Consider the following 23,189-nt stretch of genomic DNA (forward strand, 5'->3'; position numbering starts at 1 on the left):
GCTCCCTGCCCACTGAACACGAGGGCAATCTGGCCAAGAGCCCCCCAGAGCCAGATAAACAGGCCAGATTGCCTTCAGTGTTAGCCACCCTGCAGGGGCCCTTTCCACCTCCGGGCTCCTGTGTAGTCGCTCCGGTTGCACATGCAATATGTCTGTCCCAGTCATGTAAGTCGTGTGAGTTTAGCTCCATAGAATGGACTTTTTTCAGCACATGCCACATGTTTGATTGGAATAACCCAAAACTCTTTGTTGTACTTTCAACAACTCATGAAAATGTTTTTGCAGTATGGCAAGGGGCATTATCCTCCTGCCATGAGGGACTATAACCATGAAGGGGAATTAACATTTTTAGCAATTGTGCTATGATTGCACTTATGTAACATGGGACCAAATCTGACTGTTCATTTTCTGTCTAAGCTATCCCACTCCTTCACAGGGGTCATTGTCATGAGTAGAGCTGAGCGAATTTTTCAAAATTTGGTTCCAATTATGATCAGCGGTAAATATTATTTTTGTAATATTCGCCGAAAACAGACGATCATCAATGGGAGCAGAAATGAATATGTTCGGAACCGATCATCAAACCTAAATTCGGCACGAATAAGGTACAAATATGGCAAATTTAGATTCGGCAACCGATTCTGAACATATTCACAGCTGCATAAAATATCATGGGTACAAGAGATATCTGTGAAAACCATGGATAGCACTCATCCAATATAATTGGTAACGTGCATGACCCCTAAGGCTAGTATTCATAATTCACGAAGAGCCTTGTTTGGTTACAGCTATGGCTGTAAAATACAGAAAGCTTACAAGCAGTGAAGAAGGAGCTGGGGTGACTAAGTGATAAATTTGTGAAAGGGTAATTGAAGAGTTTTCCATTCACTAAAATAATGGTTGACAAGTTACCCTTGAACTTCATGTATGGCAGCAATTAGTTTGTTGTTATGTTCCTTTTAAATTACGTTTGTTCCACTTCTTCCTTCCCTCATCTCTGTCTGGAGTGATGTGACCCTGATACCAGCGCTCATATGGCGTTCTTGCTCATGGCTTGGGTCGCTGATACCAGTCCTCATGTCTTATCCAGCCGGAGAGTCCTTTATATTTCTCTGTTCCATGTACATTTTTCCCAGGCTGTAATAATATGACTTCTGTTTTGTATATGTAACCACTTAATTGACTGCATATCTTGCTCACGATCATTGAAACTTTTTTTTAGCAACACGTAAAATAAAATGAAGTTTAAAAAAAACAATGCTTGGCAAGTTCTTAGTTACAGAAGAGAGGCTCTGAAGCACAAAATTCTGCCCAAGCGGGTGAAGTACTGTGCAGACATAGAAAGTAAGCGTTCACGAGCGTATTATACGAGCAGAGAAATAATCTAAAGCGGAATTATACTGCATAAAACACACAAAGTAGACCTAATATCAGGTGGCTTGGACGGGTTTTATTTGAGTATTACAACAGTTAGGCAAAAGGGCTCTGTACAGTGTAATGGTCAGTCTACAACTCAGCGATAGAAAGCATGAAGTCGACCACAATATTAAATATTAGAAAAAAAAAAAAATGTAGTGACATATAAAATGAAGAAGGAGCTGCTTATGTTAGTGCACAGTAAAGGGGATCACAACGTACTGGACGTATACCCTGGAACACACGCAAGACTTCTACCATATACAGATGTTACAGAACTTACAAGGTGCCCATCGCTTACAAAACATTTTATAAATTAGAGGGGCTGCAAATCAGTGTCTGAGTTCTAGGACCCCCCTACACTGATCTGAAGCACTCAGCTCTTATAGTGGGGTATGGTCCCATTCACTTACTATTAAGCATGTACACCTCTTAACGATTGGTGGCGGACTCGGAGCACGGCACATAGCAGCCTATATAACATTTTTATAAATGTTTGTTACCTTTACGTTATTTCCTTATAACTAGTGATGAGCGCAAGTGCCCGATACTCGAGTTTGCCAAGGGTGCTTGGGCATGCACCGAGTATCGAGGATGCTCGAAGGGATTGCCTGACATACCATGGGCAATCCCCGCATGTCAAACATGAGGCCGCGGGGATTCGAACATGTCACCCCCGATACTTTGTGCATGCCCAAGCACCCAAGGCAAACTCGAGTAACGAGAACTTGCGCTCATCACCACCTGTAACCTAAAATTTCTAACTAATATCAAATGAGTTTGGTGCAAAAACACAGGAGCTAACACATGACAACATGGTGCTACAGAAAACATACAATGGGTTCAAGTTGAAAAGAGTCTAGGAGATCATGGTCCTAATTCAGTGCAGTTTCCAAAATGTAGGTTGTATCTTTATGATTGCTATGAAGTCCAAACACGGCACACGATATGTTACCGATCCTTCGTACACCAGGATATGAGTAGGTTGTATTTCACTCCCATAAGCATCACTAGGCCTATGACTAACGGATGTGATCATGGGAGTTACAACAAAGTTGGTTTCACAAGCAGAGTTTTGGGGAATTTTTTATGGAATTTTCAAAATCAAAGCCAGAAGTGGATCCAGCAGGAGAAGTCATCTTTCTTATATATTTCCTCATGTCTTATGAATTCATTTCTGGCTTTGGCATAAAAAAAAAAAAACAGCATCAAAAACCGCAGTGGTGTTTTTACCAAAAATTTGCTGTGTGAAACCATTCTAAGGAAGCATAGAGATTAGCGTAGGAACATGGAGCTACCACGCAGCCATCACAAGCAAAATCTTATACATGGTGTCCAGCTTAGTGTAGAGCTTAGGGGGCAGTGGATGACACAGGGATTCTCCGTGTCATAAATAAGGGAAAATTACAAAGAGCTTGTAAAAACAAGAAAGAATATTGCAATTTACCACTTATTAATAATCTTCTCTGTTCTCAAAAGATGTAGCTGGTCAGCAGTGGCTGGTTATCTAGGCAAGGAGGACGCACTTGAAAAAGTTGTTGGATTGCTGGATCTACCCAGCGTCAGTGCTCCTGCACTCCTCCAATGTGGAGAAGACTCTTGTTTTGAAGGAACACAGTTGGTGCTCTTGAAGAGAGATATTAAGATTAATCCTTTACATCCCAGTGTCAATCCCAGCACCATTAGGCTCAAAATTTGGCACAACACAATATATAAGTTGTGCCCAGAGTGTTCCTGAGTGTTCCTTAGAGCTCATACTCACTTGCGAGAGACTCGCACGATTCTCGTGCGAGTCTCTTGCATGGAAACCTGGCACTGCCGCCGGCATTTGGACCGGAGTGTGGTGCTACATGTATTTCTATGCAGCCGCACGCTCCGGTCCCAGTGCCGGGTTTTCAAGTGAGAGACTCGCACGAGAACCGTGCTAGTCTCTCGCAAGTGAGTATGAGCCCTTACAGGGGTTGTCCCACCAACTAAATCAACCACAGGGTTCCAGCAGTCAGCCCCCCAATGATCATCCATGAGAATGGGGGACCTGTGTTTCTGCACATGCACAATCACTGCTCTATTCATCGTCTGTCGGAGTGGCGGTCATGTCAGCGCACTACTGCTCCACTAACACAAGGGACTATAGACCCCAATTCTTAGAATTGGTAGGGGTCCCAGATGGTGTGTGTGGGGGGTCCAATTATGGCTGTACAAATCACTAAAATGCAGGCTCCATCTCCCTCAACTGTGTTAAGAAGTGTAAATGTAGGAGAGGTTAAATAGTGCTAATGTCGTGTTGATTGAACGGCAAAGCTCCACTGTGCGTGTGCCGGAGCAACGGGAAACTCAAGGAAAATAGTCATCCCAGGATAGGGGGCAATTTTACCTCCACTGGTCTCTGGGGCAGGTAGGGGGTCCATTTTTGTTTTCTCAGACCTCCGCTTGATTACACATTAGGTGCGCTCACACCAGCAGACATAGACTTGCATATGATCCTATATCTGAATGCAGGAACACATCTACAGACAGGATATAGCTCTACAAAGCTGTTGGAGAGATGGGACACAAAGTCATGTTATGATTTACTTGTATCAGAAAAGTGTCACAGATTAAGGTGCAGCTCATACGTTTACTACAACTTTAAAAGTTTAGGTTTTTTCAAGTTTTTGAGCAAAACTAACACAGAAAATTGAAAAGTTCTACATATTAAAGTCATTGATATTCCACCTGAGTTTCCTAGAAAGGCAGAATTATTTCCAATGCTCAGAATTTGGCTTTTCTACATTATTAAGCTTTATAAACAGTTTATACTAAGACGTCCAACGTTTGCTATAACCTTGCCCAGACCCCCGATTCGACTGTGGTAAAAATGAGATAAATGCGAATAATAGATGTGCCCTTATAACACTTCACACATGGTAACTTGGGAAAACATTGGGGATGATGAGTTTAGACAAAAAGTGAGATCTGCTGTAGAGTAATTGGAAATCCTTCATTGTCTAATGTTAGGAGAATTTGGCAGACTCACAGGCTCTTTACACAGACCAATAATCACCCCGAAGAGCTTCCTATGCAAGCATGCTATCAACCATCTGAAAAACAAAACGCTTGTTTTCTGGCTGATTGGCTAGCTTATGCGAACGTTAACATTTATTGTAGGCACCAAATCTTCCATTGCGAAATTGATGTGCAGCCAACAACATGCAAACGATATGGGAACCGAGCCTCAATACAGCTTTCATAGGCCCATGTAAAAAGGACCTAAAAACAACTGTGATCAACAAGTAATATTGCTAATTAGAGCTCGTTAAGAACCAAAAACTTCCTGTGTAAAACCACCATAAGGCTCGACTTACTGACTTATGTTATTGGGTTTCAACAAGAAGTCGATTGTTTTAACAGAAATAATTGCATAGGGATATTCTTACTGTCCAATATGATGGAATTGGTGGATGATGCAAATCTCTTTAAAGTGAACCTGTCAGCATGATTTTGCTATGTAAACTACAGGCATTGTCATGTTGGTGTTGTTACACTGATTAAGATGATACCTGGGTTGATAAAATCCATCTTGTGGTTCTTGTGTAATCAGTGTTAGAAGTTTTCAGTAAATGATATGCTCCTGCTCGGGACTTTAGGCAGAGTCTTATCTTCTTGCTCTAAGCGACAGAGACCAAGAAGAGACCTGACCACAGGCTGCCCCAAAGCACAAACATATTCCACATCATTCTCCATCTCTATAATGAGAAACATGTTTATGCTTCGGGGGGGCCTGTGGCCAGGTCTCGTCTTGGTTTCTCTGACCTAAAGCACCACGATAAGACTCTGCCTACAGTCCCGCCTCAGAGCACCGGCATTTCATTAACTGAAAACTTCTATCACTAATTACACAAGAACCACAAGACTGATTTCTTCACCCCAGGCATCATTTTAATCAGTGTAACAATGCCAACATGAAAATGCCTGTAGTTTACATAGCAAAATCCTGCTGACCGGTTCACTTTAAGACGACCAGTTAGGTCCTATGCTGCCCTTTGTTAGGGGAGTATAAGGTAAAAGGGGGCAGTATAGCACCTGCTGCTCCAAACCTAGAAAATGTAAATTGATTAATCTGCAACGGACATCACAACCACTAGGTTGCCACACAGACATCTCATTATAGAGTATTGCAAAATCATGTTTTTTTCAAAGTTGGTCACCTCTCGCCGTACAAGTGGGGATATGTCAAGCCAATAGCAAAAGTAAGGAAATGAAACAGGTAAGGTTAAAAAAAATAGAGAGACAGCACAGCTGGAAAACAATGATTTAAATAAATCTCCTGGTGATACGTAATGATTTTCCATTCCAAAACGTGAGGCTCCTTAAATGGAGGAGGTGGAAATGGCTAATTATTTTTTAGAACTTTTTAGACAATATCTGTCTGGTGAATACAGAAATTGCATAGACATGAAAATAACATGTGAGAACTACCCAAGAGATTTACTCTGATGATTCAGACCAAGATTTTCCACAAGAGTAGTTACAAAAGGTGCCAGAAGATTGCGATCTTCCCTTGATATCTGTATGCAGGTATTACAAAAAAAATTGAATTTTGTCATCTAAAAATGGAGCGTGACATTGTAAATCGGAGAAGGAAAGAGTGGACCACTGTAAATGGATGAAACTATAGAAAATCAATAAATATCAATAAAACAAAACATTAATATCAAATGGTAAAATCCTTCCTGTAGGTTTTAGAGAACAAACACAAAATAGACCGTACAGTCCTAAACGCCCATCAATCGCAGCATACATAACTAATAAAACATCCCATAAAATTACAGACCTGCATACTCCGCATTCTGAGAACAATCCTAGTGCTAGTGAACATGCAGCTATAGAAAAGTAAAGCTTCCAGTGCCAGACTTATGAGTGCAATATATACGGCCCTTCTGTTAAGCTGGCCATAGACGCAGGATAACAGGGGGCCAACACATGGCATTCTGATACCCCAAAATGGCCTGATACATGTTATTTCCAAACAGCAACAGGAGATAAGAGGCAGACAGAAAATCCAACCTGTGATCTGCCCCAAAACCATAGGCAATGGGAAGCATCTGGCATCACCATAGACATCAGGCCCATGGTCAGAAGCTGAAAGTCTATGGCCAAGGTTCCATCACCGGTGTTAGTCTTCATCTCTGCTGTCACCATATTGTACTAAACTATTCACAACCATTAGCGAATGTTATGGGTGATACAGATACAGGTTTTTTTTTTATTTAGATCCAATTTTAATATTCTAGCACGATGATCATATATTCATTTTCTTGAAGATCCAAAGACGTTAACCTGTAGACTGCTTCTGCTTTGCCAACGTAGACTGCGTTTTCTCATGGACGTGTAACCCCAGTCATTTCGATACCATACATTTCAGCAGTCTTGGTAAGCCTACTTATGTGTGGTGCAACGTTTGGCTTTTTGTAGCATACAACGTTCAGAGAATCATTCTTCGTACCCCACATTCACAGCAGAACTTGGCTGATGGAACGGGGTATTTGGTGCCACATTCATGGCAAAACTTTGTCAGCTGCCCTGATCCATTATTATCTCCAGTTTTCATGCGGCCCCCGTTCATGGCATCAGAGTGGTCTCCAGTATCGTAACCTATTTTGTTATCAGGCCTAAAAAAAATTTAAGAAGAGATTAACATGAATTCAGCATTTTATGGGGTATGATTCTGTCAAAGTCTACACTACAAAGCTGAAGAGTGTGCTGCACAAAACAGGCATGTCCATGCAGACTATACACAAAGTAAAAGTGTATCTTTAATATTACCGCTCTCTCTAGGAGCTCTAAACCTATTGGCGAGATCCACCATAGAGCACATGCATGGCAGATGTGCATCTTGCATGTATGGCGCAGATACAGCTCCATAAACTTGTGTGCCAACTGTGTCATACTGCCCGTACCAGAGTCTAAAGCTTCTCATACCGCTTAGATGATTGTTGGCTGGACGATGAGTGCTCGTTCTGCCAAGCGTACCTCTGTCCTCTATGAAAATGGCGCTACCACACATCTCTGGTGGCGTCCTAACTCAGGGAGAAATGAAAGACTGGCATTCCAAAACTGGACATGCCGGATCCTTAACCCCCCCCCCCCGACACTCATTTGCTGGGGGCCCCAATACACCTTGGGCTTTTTGCCAAACCTCTCAATATGGGGTGCTTAACTGTTGCATTTGGAGTTAGCTCTGATCCCTTACCTTCCCATGAGCTCTGCTGACACAAGAGGTTTGGAGAAACGGACAGGACTGTACGCGCTGATTACTCCACGTACCGTGTTATCTGCACATTTGACAGACGTTACACTTGTCCATGTAGGAGCTGACTGCTCAGTTATCAGATAACACTGCAGAACACACGCTGCACTACCGGGATCTTTCAACCACTAAGGCCATGTGAGGGCTTTTCAGTGGAAGCAATTTTACATATGGGCATTTTTCCACAGTATTTTTTTTCCATGCCAAATTTTCATGTGGGCTTTTTTCTTTTGAGGTTTTTTATAGAGCTGCAAAAAAAACAAGTCCTCATACAACACTATCGACCATAAAAAGAAAAAAAATACGGCTCTCAGAATATGGGGACACAAACCAATAATTTTGGGAGGTTTTTTATGTTTAAAAGAAAAACAAAGGGAAAAGTTAATATAGTAATGTCATAATCGTACTGACCCTGTAGACGAGAATAAACACAATGGACCTGGTTCATCAAAAGCTTTTATGATAGTATTCTTGCATAAAATTCTTTAAAAAGTCACATAATTTGGGGGCAACTCCAGGCTGTGATAAAATGTTGAAACTTTTATATTCACCTAATTCCAACAAAGAGCAGAACTGGGGTGAGACGGAGCAAATCCAAGCAGAGGTTTTCGCCACTCCACAAATATTATTCCAGTCGGTACTGGAGTAAGATATATGGCGAGGCGCACACAGAGATGTACGCCAATTGTCCCACACTCCTGATCCATGAAGAACAGTACGCCTCTTCATGAATCAGGATCGTCCGACTCCAGCACAACTCATTATCAAGAGTGACGTGAACAAGTGAACAAAACCAGTCTAGATAAATCAGGTCTATTTTTTTTTTTTTTTTACTGTGAAAAAGTGAGTGTTAGAAGAATAAGACACAAAACAACAGCACAATTCTTGTTGGTTTTTTCTCAGTTTCACTGTTTCCCCAATGTAACCTGAAAAATAAGAAAAGCGAGTTAGATTATACACAACCGGGGATCCGGTCCAATGGGTGTCGCAGTCAGGTCCCTCCCATTTTCATATGATGACGTCCTCCTTCTTACTTCTGCCGCTGCTCCTGGGCAGGCGTACTATATCTGCCCTATTGAGGCGCCAGACTCTGCTCTCAATAGGGCAGATATAGTACGTCTGCGCAGGAGCTGCGGAAGAAGTAAGAAGGGGGAGGCCAACGCATGAAGATGGGAGGCACCGGACCGCGACACCCAATGCCCCCGCCGAGTATAATCTAACTTGTTTTTCTTATCTTTCATTACAGAATGCTGTAGATAACCCCTGATGGCGGTGGACGCAGCTCATAGGGGAAAGATGAGGTGACAGATTCCCTTTAAGAGTGGACATACAATACTAATACAACTGGTTACAGAAAGCTGCAGGGCTGTGTCTGTGGTCTGGTTAGCGGTTAGTGGTAGGTATAGTGACATACTGGGTCAAAATAGCTAAGGGTAATAGAAAATTAAATCAGAGTATCAATTTTTTTTTCCAGAGAAAAGGCAAACAGTCCTCCATGAAGCAGATATAAGATTCAGATACAGGGAAACCTTCACTGCCAGGACAGAAAGGGGTCACAATGAAGAGACACACAGAGTAACGTCCATCCTGACAGCTTTGTGAAGCAACAATGAAACATTTGCTTTTTCTCTTCCACTTTATGTAACTTTATTCTATTCTCTTTTAATGATTTTATTTTTATTTCTTTTAATATTTTTTTTTTTTTTTTGAGTCGAGGAAGATGATTTGCAGGACTCTTGTCTACCAGAAGCCACAATGGTATTCCATGACTCTCAGGCCGGAGCCTTGCAAACCTACCCGCCGGCATTCCCTGCGCCTCTTCTGATTAATAGATCTGGCGCGATGTCATCTGGCAGGTAAGAGAACGGCCGCAAGGCTTTGGTCTGGTGATCTAGGACTAACATCATCTATAATCTAAACATTCCACTTCTGTGTCTAAAGGCCCCTTTAAATTTAGCGATGCACCAGCGATCCCGACCACGATACGACCCGGTCAGGATCGTTGGTGCAGCGGCCGTTACTTACCTGTCACATGCAGCGATCCTAACGTCCTCCCGTCCGCGTCCACGCGTTGCTTGTCAGCGCCAGCAGGAAGCGCCCGACGAGAAATGGAGCTGCGCGATCAACGACAGACAGAGGGGGAGCCGGTCGTAAGTATCACACATAGCAATACCGCTAGCGATATCGCTGCTGCGTCACCAAATCGCTATATCGCTATGTGTAAAACCCCCTTAAGACTTTTCTTGGGCTGCACCAGTTCTTCATAATAGACAACCCAAGACAATTAAGTTATCTCCCATCGTTCACAGTTATAAGTGTGTCCTAGAAACACACCTACATCTAAGGCCACTTTCACAGCCAAAACCTGGAGTGGAACAACCAGAGGAAAAGTATAATGGAGACACGTCACCACTTCTGGATTTATCACCCACTCCTGGTTTTGGCTTACAAATGCTGATGTGAAATACTGACCGAAATACTGACCAAATACTGAACGTGTGAACATGGCCTTACATTCTCTTACATTCTGCTACGTCTGACAGGAGTGGAGCAAACTCCGATCCCAGCAGTTTAATTCCTCCAAAAGACAAATTTTGGCAATAAAAAAAAAGTCATTTAATTTGGAAAATAAACGATTATATAACTAACGAACATGCACTGTGAACGTTATGAAAAAACAAAAACAAATTAAATACTAGGCCAGAATTGCTAGTTTTGTTCATCTCACCTCCTAAAAGTGAAATAAAAATGATCTCCATATTGTATGTTTGTATGCTCAGAATAGAAGGCTTTACGTGGAAAAATAAAGTTACGAATAACTGAATAAGGGGAGAAGAAACTGAAGACGCGAAAATGAAAAATGTCTGTATCCTTAAAGCAAAGCTATCATCAGAAAATCACTTATTGCTTAAATCAGGTATTTGTATTACATCTATTTTTTTTTTTTTTAAGTTTGGTGATTTTTTTTTTTTTATCTTTATTAAAAAAACAAATTTAGTGATCTTTCAATTTTCACAGGGGCCAGTCATGCTTTTTTAAACTCATCCTTCCGGACCTTCCAAGAAGAGTTTTCAGCAGATTCAGATCAGTAGAGACAAGATTAGAATGACTGATGACACCTCTATACAGGGTCCACCAATCACAACAGGTGACGTCACAGCGGACCCTGCTGCCCTCCCTTCACAACGACCTGTGGACACGCTCAGTGGATGCTTCAGTACAAAAGCAAGGTTTAGACTCTGTTAATGGCTACTAATGTACATGTGTTGTTTCCTAAACAACAAGAAGTTAGTTAAAAAAAAAAAACCTGCAGTGGCCAGTGTGAAAACTGCAAGATTTCTGTTTACAATACATACAACGGAGCATAGTACCTCGAGTAGTTTTCCGCGTTGTAAGTTTTCCTTTTATTGGTGGCTGGGTTTCTAGCCAAGCTGGGTGGTGTTCTTGACTTTAACGATCCTCTAAAATGAAATATGTCAATGGTTAAAGATCACGTGCAATGGAAACGTGGCATATTTTACCTGTGAATTTGAACAAGGTAAACCGTGGAATGGTTTATATCTCATCCTCAGGTCAATTTTACTCACTATGGATTTCTCTTTTTTGGGGACAAAACATGCAGTAAATCTACTCCAATTATTTTTGTTATAAAAAAAGAAAAAAGACAACAACAATTTTTATGCTCATTACTACCAGACAAGCTATCACCTAATCATCGCCCCCCGGAAGAAGCTAAAGACGAAACGCGCGTCGGGGTGAGGGGGAACGCCTGGACTATCCTGCTCCACTTGTGGTCCCGATGTTATGAGGTAACATAACCCAAATACTTTGCAATTTGGAGTTTAATTTTATACAACAGGCACTTCCCTTGTATACCAGTCATCAGTGGACCATTTTTCCTCAGTATTTTTCATTCTTTTCAGTACTCATATCTACATTATGTGTTATTTATACTCTGGGATTTATTTGATTCATGTCATTTTTGTATTGGGTAGCAGAGCATGTGATATTTGATATACAGTAACTCTGGGTTACTGATAATATATTTGTATTATTCTTATTGCATTGTTCAGGATAGCACTGGAGATCCCTCTACAGGGTACACCTTCTGCTCATTTGTCTTAAGCCTTTTACTCTTTTCATATATTGATAATAAAGCTTTCAAGTTTTAAGTACAGTTTGGATCTCTTCCTCTGACTAGCTTATCAGGGCTGGTCTTGGTGGTTGTTGCATATCTATTTGAAGTGCCAGCTAGGTCATTTTTGGACATTTTTGAATTACACCTAATCATTGAGTAGTGGGCAGGGCTGTTTTAGAGACTCATAGTCTTCTTGACTCTGTCCAGTTAGCTGCTTTGGTGATACTTCTGGCAGAGAGCAGCGTAGTAGACAGGTAAAATCTGCAGGAAATTCTCCGGCGACACATGCAGATATTGCCTTAGATTCACTATAGTGGAAAAATCCAACATGTATGGACCTGACCTAACATATAGATAAAAGATATGATGAGGTGGGCATTTAAAGGGGTTGTTTCATGTTGTTTAGTGAGTAAAACTGGGATTTTTCATTCTATAGTTCGCTGCTTGTTGTTTAGGTACCAGCCACCACAGCAGACTTTGACATGTTTTTAGTTTTAGAACATCGATCTCCACTGCTCCCAGAAGCAAATTTGTTTTTGCTGGCAGCATTGGAGGGTGCACAAATGGGACCAGCAGCGTGACCATGCCACAGGTCCACACTGTCGATCTTCAAGAGCGCCTTCCCATTGTTGTTTGTTCTGTACCATTTACAGATTTCTGTACCTACAGTGTATTTGTCTTGTGCTACGAGACTATATTTCAGCCACTTTGGTACTGACATCTTGGAATACGGCAGCATTTTTGGATTTAGGATGCGCAAATAATATTTAGAAACTTTGCTCTGATATAAGAAACTGGAGGTTAAAGTTCCTCAGGGTGTCAGGAATATCAGGCATTGCCCTTCCCTTTCAGCAAAGGTCATCTTCCCACCACAGCATGCAGCGATGCCAGACATTCAGGATTCCCTTCAGCCTGAGGTCTGTTATGGCATTGATAGGAGATAACGTTTTAGCTTGGTACAAACTTTTTAACTGGAACTGCCGCAGTCTTTTAGTTGGTTAATTGGGGGGGTTGTACCATTTAAAGGCTTTACCTTCCTTGTCCCCACTGTGGTAGGGCAGCAAGTTTGTAGTTGGGTTTTGTTAGCTGCATTCTTCAGATCCTGCAGTGTTGGGCGGTCACTTCACTCGGCTAGCGAATGCCGTGCATTACGTTACATAGATGTCACATACCAGGGCCTTCACAACAATATCTTGAGAGCATGACATCAACACAGACTTTCCTACTTCTTATACTCAAAGGGAATCTGTCAGCAGGTTTTTGCTACCTCATCTGAGAGCAGCCTGATGTACGCAAAGAGAAACTGAATCCAACGATGTATCACTTAGATTACTGGGGGCAGCGGTTCTGACTAGTGATGGGCGAATTCTCCTGATGATGGGGTTCGGTGGGTTCGCCCAAGTTTTTTTTGTAAAGTTCGAGCTCGGGGCCGGAGATGATGCGAACTTGCGTTCGAACCCCGAGCTTGGACTTTACTGATATGGGATGGGGGTTCTGTAAAACAAAGCATAAAATCTATACATATAAAACTGAAAGTATGTGTGTGTGTGTGTGTGTATGTATGTGTGTATCACCAACCAATCATGAAGCAGCTTTCATTTCACCAGAGCGGTTTAAAAGAAGCTGAGCTGTGATTGGTTGCTATGAGCAACAGTTTTCCTTGCAACCAATCACGAAGCATCTTTCATTTCACCAGAGCTGTTTAAAAGAAGCTGAGCTGTAGTTGTCTGGTGGCTCTGGCTGACGGGATGATGTGAGATATTAGGGGTAGTAGTCCTGTGGCTCTAGCTGACGGGATGATGTGGGATATTACAGTGAATGTGGCTATGCGGAGTGGGCGGGGCTCTACACTCAGCTATATATATATATATATATATATATATATATATATATATATACACATAGATAGATAGATATAGATATAATCATTATAATTTGTTATAACTAACTATAGTTAGTTACTATGCTCGGGCAGCGCCGGGCTCTTCAGCTAGTTAATAATAAACATAATTATACTTACCTGTCCTGCGACATGTCCTCCCATCACGCTGTCATCCCTGTCTACCCAGTTCATGGTCCGAACCTGACGTCACCGCACGAACACTGCTGGAAAAAGCCGAAGACTGCAGAGTTCAGTGAACACCGCCGGAAGTTAATGAGCGGCCCCGGAAACCAATGCGGCCGGGAGACAGCGGGACGGGAGGACGCGTCGCTGGACAGGTAAGTATAATTATAATGTTTATTATTAATTTTATGCAATGTTTTACAGGCCCTGGATCCGAACTGTTACACGGGTTTCCCATGGAAACCTGTGTTTGGTACCTTGTGACCGAACACTGTGTTCAGTACGGGTCCAGAACTTTACAATTCGGGTTCGCCCATACCTAGTTCTGACACAATCAGAGATTTTAGATTTAGCATGAAGCAGAGCTGAGAAAGCTAACCCCGCCCACACCAACCTCTGTATATACTAGGGTGACTGGATCTCATATGGGGGGGAAAAATGTCGGAATCTTGTTCATCTGGACCCCACAAAACGATTCCCCTTTCCAGATATTGAGATAGCCAAAATTTCAGCTCGATCAAACGACGTTAACCCATGCCACTCGTCGCTCAAAGTTTGAAAAAATCCAAATTGAGGTATTTTAAGATTTAGGTATTTTGCATAGTCTGTTAGACTATAAAGAATGTGACAACAACATTGCAGAAATAGCCATGACCAAATTTTCGAACCATTTGTGGTATTTGAATGCAGAGTTGGTGGGATTATCGTTTTTTGATCCCACCATTACAGACAATGAAAAGTTGTTAATGGCTAATAAATTGCTCAGTAGCACAGATGAACCATCAGAGCACGCTAATCTACATGAGTTGATAATTTTACATAGTTATCTAATCTATTCTAGAGCTTTTGTTAAAGTAGTTTTTGAAACGTCAGAATATAATGCTCGGCATTTGCTTACAACTTGCAGGACATATTGCTTTTGTTCTTCATCTTTTGTCAGAAGGTCGTTAAAGTCGGTTACTTCCTACCTCTTTTAATTTTTCTTTCCTAACTTTTGGATTTACAACCCTAGCGTGCTCTGATGGTTCATCTGTGCTACTGAGCAATTTATTAGCCATTAACAACTATTCATTGTCTGTAATGGTGGGATCAAAAAACGATAATCCCACCAACTCTGCATTCAAATACCACAAATGGTTCGAAAATTTGGTCAGGGCTATTTCTGCAATGTTGTTGTCACATTCTTTATAGTCTAACAGACTATGCAAAATACCTAAATCTTAAAATACCTCAATTTGGATTTTTTCAAACTTTGAGCGACGAGCGGCACGGGTTAACGTCGTTTGATCGAGCTCAAATTTTGGCTATCTCAATATCTGGAAAGGGGAATCGTTTTGTGGGGTCCAGACGGACAAAATTCCGACATCGATTTTTTGCGGTCACCCTAGCATATACCATGTCTATAGACCATGAGATGCCTGTCACAGGAGGGGTCGGACCAGGAGGCAGGCGCTGCGGTGACCAGCTATGATGAGCTCCTGGTATTAAAACAATCATTGCAAGCAAACAAAACCACAGGGATTGATAAGAGAGGCATTGCCGAAATCTGTCTTTTATTTCTTACCTCATGCTGTCTTGAGATTACATAGCAAAAACCTGCTGACAGATTCCCTTTAAAGGGGTTGTCTGGTAAAAACAAGTTATCACCTACGCAAATGATACTTGACAACTTGCTGATCAATGGGGTCCAATGACAAACACGCACTGATTAGCAGAACAGGGCACTTCTATCCCCGTTAGATAGGCAGTGTGCATGCTCGATCACTGCTCCAATCATTCATTACAGGGCTGTAGAGCGTTGCACATGTTTTTTTCCGGTAACCATAGTGAACCATTGATTGGGCTTCTGACCTGCTTCTCCATTTTGTAACAGGGATTATAATGTGCACCATCGAGGATAAAAATTCCCCATTCTGATGATTGGTGCCGATCCCCAGCAGTCGGCCAAACACCAATTCTGCGAATAACTGAACTTATTTCACTGCACAACCCTTTTAACTGGAAGGATCAGCTTTGGGAGCAGGAGTCACGGCAGCAGCGGGAAAACGGAGAAATCAGACTACAAAGTAACAAGCTCATCTTGACTGTACAGTCACTTTGAGGATATTTGCAGGTAAAAAGCTGAGAAGGGACAATCCTTTCAACAATCACCTGAATTGGAAGAGAAACAGTGGTGCCAACAGCAAAAACGTGCAACCATTACAACCGTGACCCTAACCTGTCCCCCTCTGCTGTCCTTTAGAGAAAAACCAGGGTTCAGAAGATGATTAAACCCATTGTTCCCACAGGTTTCTGCTATGCGTATTGCTTCATTACATGAACCCGTAGACTGACAGTGAGGTCAAGGTCATCTCCTGTTTGGTTTTGGGGTGCTGTTACACTAAGCGATGCACTAGCGTTCCTGACAACGATGCAAACTGGTAAGGATTGCTGGTGCGTCGCTACATGATCACTAGTAAGCTGTCAAACAGGCAGATCTACACAATGACGCAGCAATGATCCAGCGATCCTCGGCGGTCGTTGGGACCTTGTCACACAGCAGCTATTCTGACGACTCACGCCTGTGTTCATGAGTTCTGCGTCGCCAATGATGTCGCTCGTGGCAGTCAAACACAGCGATGTATGCTGGCCAGCGGGACGCCAACGATCAAAAAATGGCCTGGGACATTCAAGCACGATCAGCGATATCCAGCGGGGGGGGGGCTTTCGGCGCTATGTGTCACACGTAGCGAGATCGCTGTTGCGTCAGAAAATAGGTGACTTTCCAGCGATCTCGCTAACGATCTCGTTCCTAGGTTCCTAATTGTTCCTAGGTTTAGTGTTGCTTTAAAGTGTTGTACACACCAAATGAGTGTTCTTGAAAGATATGATTGCCGAAGAGATAGATTCAATAAACATGAGGTTTTCCCTTGGTGCTTGAATTAATAACAGTGTTATCATTATTGGACTCCCTTCCATGTCTTCCTGACTGCAGAAAATGGGGAAATTACTTGATCTACAAAGAAATTTGAGTAGGTGTACTTGCTATGACTACAGCTGGCCATACACATTAGATGGCCGTCTGCCATACACAGTCATACACAGGAGTGCTGGTCGATATGAGAGCTTCTGCATTCACTATGAGACAGTTGCAGACTGACCCGTCAACTTATCTCCAGGAGAACAATGTCCGAAATCAGACATGCACTGGTGGCATCTGTCCCAACCATCAGTCAGCCGGCACCCTATAGACATTAGACTGTTGGCTGAAGCCAAACATATCGGCAGGTTTAGCCAACATTTGTCTAATGTGCATCGGGACCTTTAGCCTTGGCCACACAATAAGATATTCCAAGGAACGCTCGTTTCCTGATCATGGGCCAGTGAAAACAAGCAGTCAGTCACCCAAAAACTGAGCAAAATGGTTTTTAAGCTGGTTTAAAAATCATAATTCTCGCCAGCATATTATTCATAATTCTCGCCAGCACATCATTCTATGTAGACAGGACATGTGCTGCCGGGATCGAGTGTACATGCACACAGAATGGTTACCAATCATTCTGTGCTCAGGGGAAGTGCGGCTAGCCCTGTCATAAGCAGACTATGAAATGACTCCTGATAGGCAAACATGCAGCTAATCAGCAGATGTATAATGCACGCCATCTGCCAGTGTACACAGCCTTTGTGTGTTTCCATCTCGGCTTTAACCATACTAGTTTTGTAATTTTGTGATTGCTCTCCGATGACCAGAATAGTATACCTAAACATTGGGTGATAACATGAAGAAAAGCTCCTGCAATCTCTCTAAGGGCTCATACTCACTTGCGAGAGTCTCACTTGATTCTCGTACGAGTCTCTCGCATGACAATCTGGCACTGCCGCCGGCACACGGACCGGAGCATGCGGCTACATGCATTTCTATGCGCAAAAGGGGACCTAAAGGTCAACGGGAACCCAGGGAATAATCTGGTGGTCTTGAGTTTTCCCTACCTGGGTGGAGAGTCCTTACCCCTGGCCTATAAGATAAATTCCACTTGACAGGATAGCCAAGGCAGGAACTTTGCTTTTAGGAGTCTGCCCTAGTTCAATTTAGACCTGCAAGCGTAAAAAGAAGGATATTGCCCTACAAGTGCTGCCCATAGGTTTTCTCCTATGAAGCAGGGGCTAAATTAAAAGTCAGAAAAGTTACATTTTAGGGCCCTTGTTCCTCAATCCTATTCAGACAAACCTATTTCTAAAGGTTAAGAGCCTTCCAAATCGCGGACCCGACCAGGGCTGTGGAGTCGGTAAGCCACAGTTGCGACTCCGACTCCTGGATTTTATCAGGCTCCGACTCCGGCTCCGACTCCTTCATAAATGGCCAATTCATAACAACAAATTTACTGTTGTAAAATATTAAACATCATGCTTATTCAGTTTCTCACCATCATATAAGTAATCAGACCACTTAGAGCAAAAACTACATTTATTAGAATACAATTAGAATATAGCAAATAACTTTTATAAACTTTTCTAAACTGTAAGTAAATATGCAATAAACACTTTTATGCAGTTAATAAGAAGAAATCTATAAATTTGTCCTCAGAAAAAGTATTGCCTCTGTCAGATCCTCCTTCATGGATGCCCTCAAATCTGATCTAATTATTTTGAGAGCAGAGAACAACCTCTCTACACTAACTTGTGTTGGTGGCAAAGCAGTAACCACTCGGGCAACATCTCTGACAATGTCAGGATACAGAGGAATCGCTTGTTGCACTGTTATTTTTGATGAACGGTCAAATTTCTCAATTTCTTTTAGTGCACATGAAAAATTCTGCTGAAATGTACTGGCTGTGTTCCTTGATGGGGATGACTCTTCTTCTATGCGGGAACGCTTTGCACGGTCCTTGTGATCCAAATATTTTTCGAAATTAAATTCTTCATCAGTTGATGATGAGGGTGAAGATGTGGCAGGACGACCAAATTCTTCTTGTTCCTCCTGACTGTTCTGCAACCCTTTCATCCTTACTGCTATTTCAAACAGAGCTTCTTTTCCTTTACGTAGCTGTTGATCATCTAGAAGAATCCGATGCATTGGGTCTACATAAACAGCTGCCAAAACAATGTTATTTTGTAATAGTAGCTCCTCTCTCCGTTTCATTGATGTAGCAATGCCACTTTCAATTAACCCTCCTCTTTGGGACAGGCAAAACATCAGGTTCTTCCACTCCTTTAAGAAAATACCTGGAGTTAAGTCCTCTGCTTGTAATTTTTTAGTCACTGTAAATGGGTGCTCTAGCAATTTTTCCAGCTCAGTCACCTGATTCCACTGACTTTCATTTAGCGTCAGTTGAGGGTTAGCCATGTCTACAAGAAAGGTTTTCAGTTCAACCAAGCGCTGAATCATTAAGTAAGTACTGCCCCATCGTGTGGCTTGATCAATAATTGCCCCTTTTCCAGCACGTCTCTTCAAAATTGAGTCAACTTTAGGGGTTCTGGCAACAGTAGTCAATTTTCTCACCTTGCCAATCAGTGCAGCAGCATGTCCTTCTTGCAGACTGTCTCTTATAGCCAGCTGTAGCGTATGCACAACACAGCGCATGTGATGAATGAAAGAACATATTGACACAGTTTCAACAAGATCATCTAAACTATCATGTTGCTGTTCATCTGAAGCAACTTCAGTTTGCTCCTGAGTTACAATACTGTGTTCCTCTATTTCAAACATTTCTGTGTCTGTGGACCCAGAATGTTCTTCTAGCTGCTGGTCACCATTATTACTCTCATTCATTAGCTTAATAGTACTTATCATATTTGAAGCATTGTCAGTTACGACAGAAAGAACTTGCTCTCTTTTAAGTTCATAGTCTTGCAGAACCTTTTCCACCAAGACCTGGAGAAACTCACTGGTGTGATGAGCTTTGGTGTCTTTTACTGCCAATGTCTTGGTAACTATTTCATTTTTGTCACAAACAAATCGGACATTGATGGCAAAATAGTTCACTCTGTGACGTGTGCAGGCATCCATTTTAAGAAACAGAAAGCGTCCCTTGAGAGTTTTTTTAAGTTCTTCCTTTTGTTTAAAAGCTTCTTCGATTACTAATTTTCTAATACTCTCTCTCTCCAGAGAAACACCAAGCTTGCGGGCCATTTCCCCATTCAGACACATAAAAGCTGGTCGTGAAAATAATGAAATAGGCACACTATCCTTTACAACAAGCTCTATGATCTGTTTTTTAAATGTATCTACTATCATTGTCACAGTAACTTTGTCACTGACAAAATATCTTGCAACTGATGGCTGCAAAGTTCTCTCCTCCTTTGTTTGGCTGGAAGAGCTGGGCACTGGTTCATTGGTTTGGATGCAGTCTTTCTCATCCACTGCTTTCAGTACTTCTGGATGAAAGCGCTGTAAATGTCTCTTTAGATTAGAAGCTCTGGTAGGAGCATTTTTATCTTTGCCTGAATATGCACTCATCTTGGCTTCACAGCATTTGTTTTCGTCTGGATCATTTGTCATACAATGACAGACATAATGTTTTCTATCTTGAGTGATGGTGAAATGTTCAAATACAGCTGATTTAATGTGATGCTTCTTTGACATTCTCAGGTTTTTAATTCTGCATTCACAATCCAAATGACAATTGTTTTTCCTAAAAACAATTGTACAAAATTATTGCCAGGTCGTACAACTGATATAGTGGTCAGTAATACTGTTATTATTCCTCATGTACGCACAGTTAACTGATGCAAAGTTTGTTGAAAGGATAATACTTCTTACAGTCTTCCTCTTCTGAGTAGCAGGCAGCTGTGAGATGCTTGGAAGACGCACACCTAGTATGATCTAGTCTAGAGGAGGAGCTTTACTACTAAGAATTTGCAAAACATTTTCACTTTCAGTTTCATACATTGTAAGTAGGGGGGTTGGGGCAGCATGAGGTTAACCAAGTATAAGATTAGATAAGGGCAGTGGAGAACAGTGACACACAAGAAGTAAGAAATGTCTCTATCTCCAGCAGAACTGCTTATCACTGTTGTTCATAGTTTGATAAAACATATATATTTGAGTAACATTTATAAAATTCATATGAAAGTTCAATTATGAAATATTAATACATTTTTTTTAAAGCTGGAGTCGGAGTCAGTACATTTCTACCGACTCCGACCAAAACTAACTCCGACTCCGACTCCATGACTCCACAGCCCTGGACCCGACGGTCCAGCTGGTCAAGTTAAATGACCAAAAAAGAATTTGGGTAGAAGAGACCAACCTTGGGAAAGGCCTGTTTGGATAGTATGGGAGATGTCTGGGGGCATCTACCAAGATGAATGGGAGTTCTGGACTTAAACTAGAGAATCCTAAGGAAATTGGCATCAAAATACTCAGCCCAATCTGGGAAAGGAGAATTCTACCCTAATATGGAAAGAACCAAGATTCCTTTGGAATGAAGAAAAGCCCAGATGTCTGCCCTGACTCGTCACCTATTGGGAGAAGCTCTTTTGTAGTCGGTAGACCACTTGGGAGACCCTTTGAGAGATCGTTAGCGAGATCGCTGAAACATCACCGATTTTGTGACACAACAGCGACCTCGCCAGCGATCTCGCTACGTGTGACACATAACGGCGACCGGCCCCCCGCTGCGATATCGCTGATCATGCTCAAATGTCCCAGGCCATTTTTTGATCATTGGTGTCCCACTGGCCAGCATGGATCCCTGTTTTTGACACCTTAACGACGAGCGACCTCCTTGGCGACTCCGAACTCACGCTATCAAGGTCTGAGTCGTCAGAATAGCCGCTGTGTGGCAAGGTCCCAACGACCGCCGAAGGTCGTTATACGGATCGCCGCATCGTTGCTGCGTCGTTGAGTACATCTGCTTGTTTGACAGCTTACTAGTGATCATGTAGCGACGTACCAGCGATCCTTACCAGGTCGTATCGTTGTCGGGATCGCTGGAGCGTCGCTTAGTGTAACGGTACCCTAAGACCTCCATATACTCTGGAGGTACAGGAAACATATCAGAAGTCGATCGTCTGAACTACCAGTCTTAACTCCCAAATGAGATGGACGTGGCCAGTGGAGATGAAAAGATGGAAGCACTGCTAGACTCTGCAAATGAGACCTCAAGGAATGTAGGTGAAAAAAATAGAATAAGGTGGAGGCCAAGACAGCATAAAGATGAAACCATGTACTGAACTATCCATCTCAAAAGCCACTCAATGCATCTGAAAACCACCGCCCTACTCAGGAAGCATTCATCCTGATGTATCCCAATCAATGGTCTCCTATCGGCTGAAGTAGCCTAAATGAGTGTAAGCCACATGCCTCCCACACTGACCTAAAAAAAGATTTGCTTGATAAGTCAGTAACCTCTCAGGAAGGTGGTCAGCGTACCAAGAAGCGGAGGAAAGCGTTAACTGCTTTACTGCCACAAACCAGGACAATGACCAGCTGATCAACTCAGCCCCTGCAGAGATAGAGCTACAATCTATTTCGGAGTAAAGTGCGTGAGTGGCGACAATGGTATGGGCAGTAACAGAATCGTAAATCGCTATGGATTGAACCTCTAAAATAACTTGCACTTACTGAAAGGCAAGCAGGGCAGTCTGGTGAACTCGATCTAAGGCTGTTTGGACAGCGTCTGCCCTAGGCCGTGTTGGTGCTGTCTACTGGTGTATGTGACACTGGGTCGTAGCCACAGTACTAAGGGTGGTAGCTACAGCCACCAAGGTGTAGAATACAGAAGAGCTAAAGAAAGGACCCATGCAGGAGGAAAGGTGCCTCCTCCTCCAGACAGAGAAGCCCCCTGAACAGCAATAGGCAGAGAAGTAATGAGATACCAGCAGAGAAATATGTGGAGGCTTGGTCCGAAGGACAACCAGCCTTGTACAAGATATAAGCATACTAGGGCAGGCTGGATATCCGAGAGTGTGCAGTCTTCTCTGGACTCCAACTTTATAAGCGCCAGAGAAGACACAGACTACTAAAAAAACCGACTGGTGATAGAAGGGAGGGGGAACCGTTGGGACTCTCCATGCATCAAGTCCTCCAACAATTAACAGCCTACCCGGTCCAAGAGTTGCTAATGTTTGAAAGCACGGTGAGGCCTTGACAGGATTGTGACCGACGGCGTTGAAGCAGGCCAGTGCAAGGAAGAAGCTGGAAAAACCACTGGGAGGTGTGCAGGGCTAAAACGGGGGGAAACAGAGTACCTGCTTGGACTCTGATATCACAAAAAAAGATGCTACCACGCCAAGACAGCACAACGAAGGGCTGCAGCAAGAGGTCTACTTAACTGATCTGTCTTAAAGAAGCTTGATCC

General features: G+C 42.5%; 1 protein-coding gene across 1 annotated transcript in view; it reads right to left on the reverse strand.

The window, feature by feature from the left end:
• Positions 1 to 5,601: 5,601 nt before the first annotated feature.
• The window catches only part of ZC2HC1A (zinc finger C2HC-type containing 1A), a 69,595-nt gene continuing 52,007 nt past the window's right edge, over positions 5,602 to 23,189 (reverse strand). Inside the window, exons 8-9 of the mRNA XM_073550614.1 lie at positions 11,077 to 11,166; positions 5,602 to 7,067 (exon numbers count right to left, since the gene is read on the reverse strand). Coding sequence (XP_073406715.1) covers positions 6,881 to 7,067; positions 11,077 to 11,166 — 277 coding nt within the window. The 3' untranslated portion in view covers positions 5,602 to 6,880. The remainder of the gene's footprint in view (positions 7,068 to 11,076; positions 11,167 to 23,189) is intronic.

The sequence above is a fragment of the Dendrobates tinctorius genome, unplaced genomic scaffold (genome assembly GCF_039654945.1).
Source record: "Dendrobates tinctorius isolate UK_male_01 unplaced genomic scaffold, ASM3965494v1 ptg000165l, whole genome shotgun sequence".
NCBI lineage: Eukaryota > Metazoa > Chordata > Amphibia > Anura > Dendrobatidae > Dendrobates > Dendrobates tinctorius.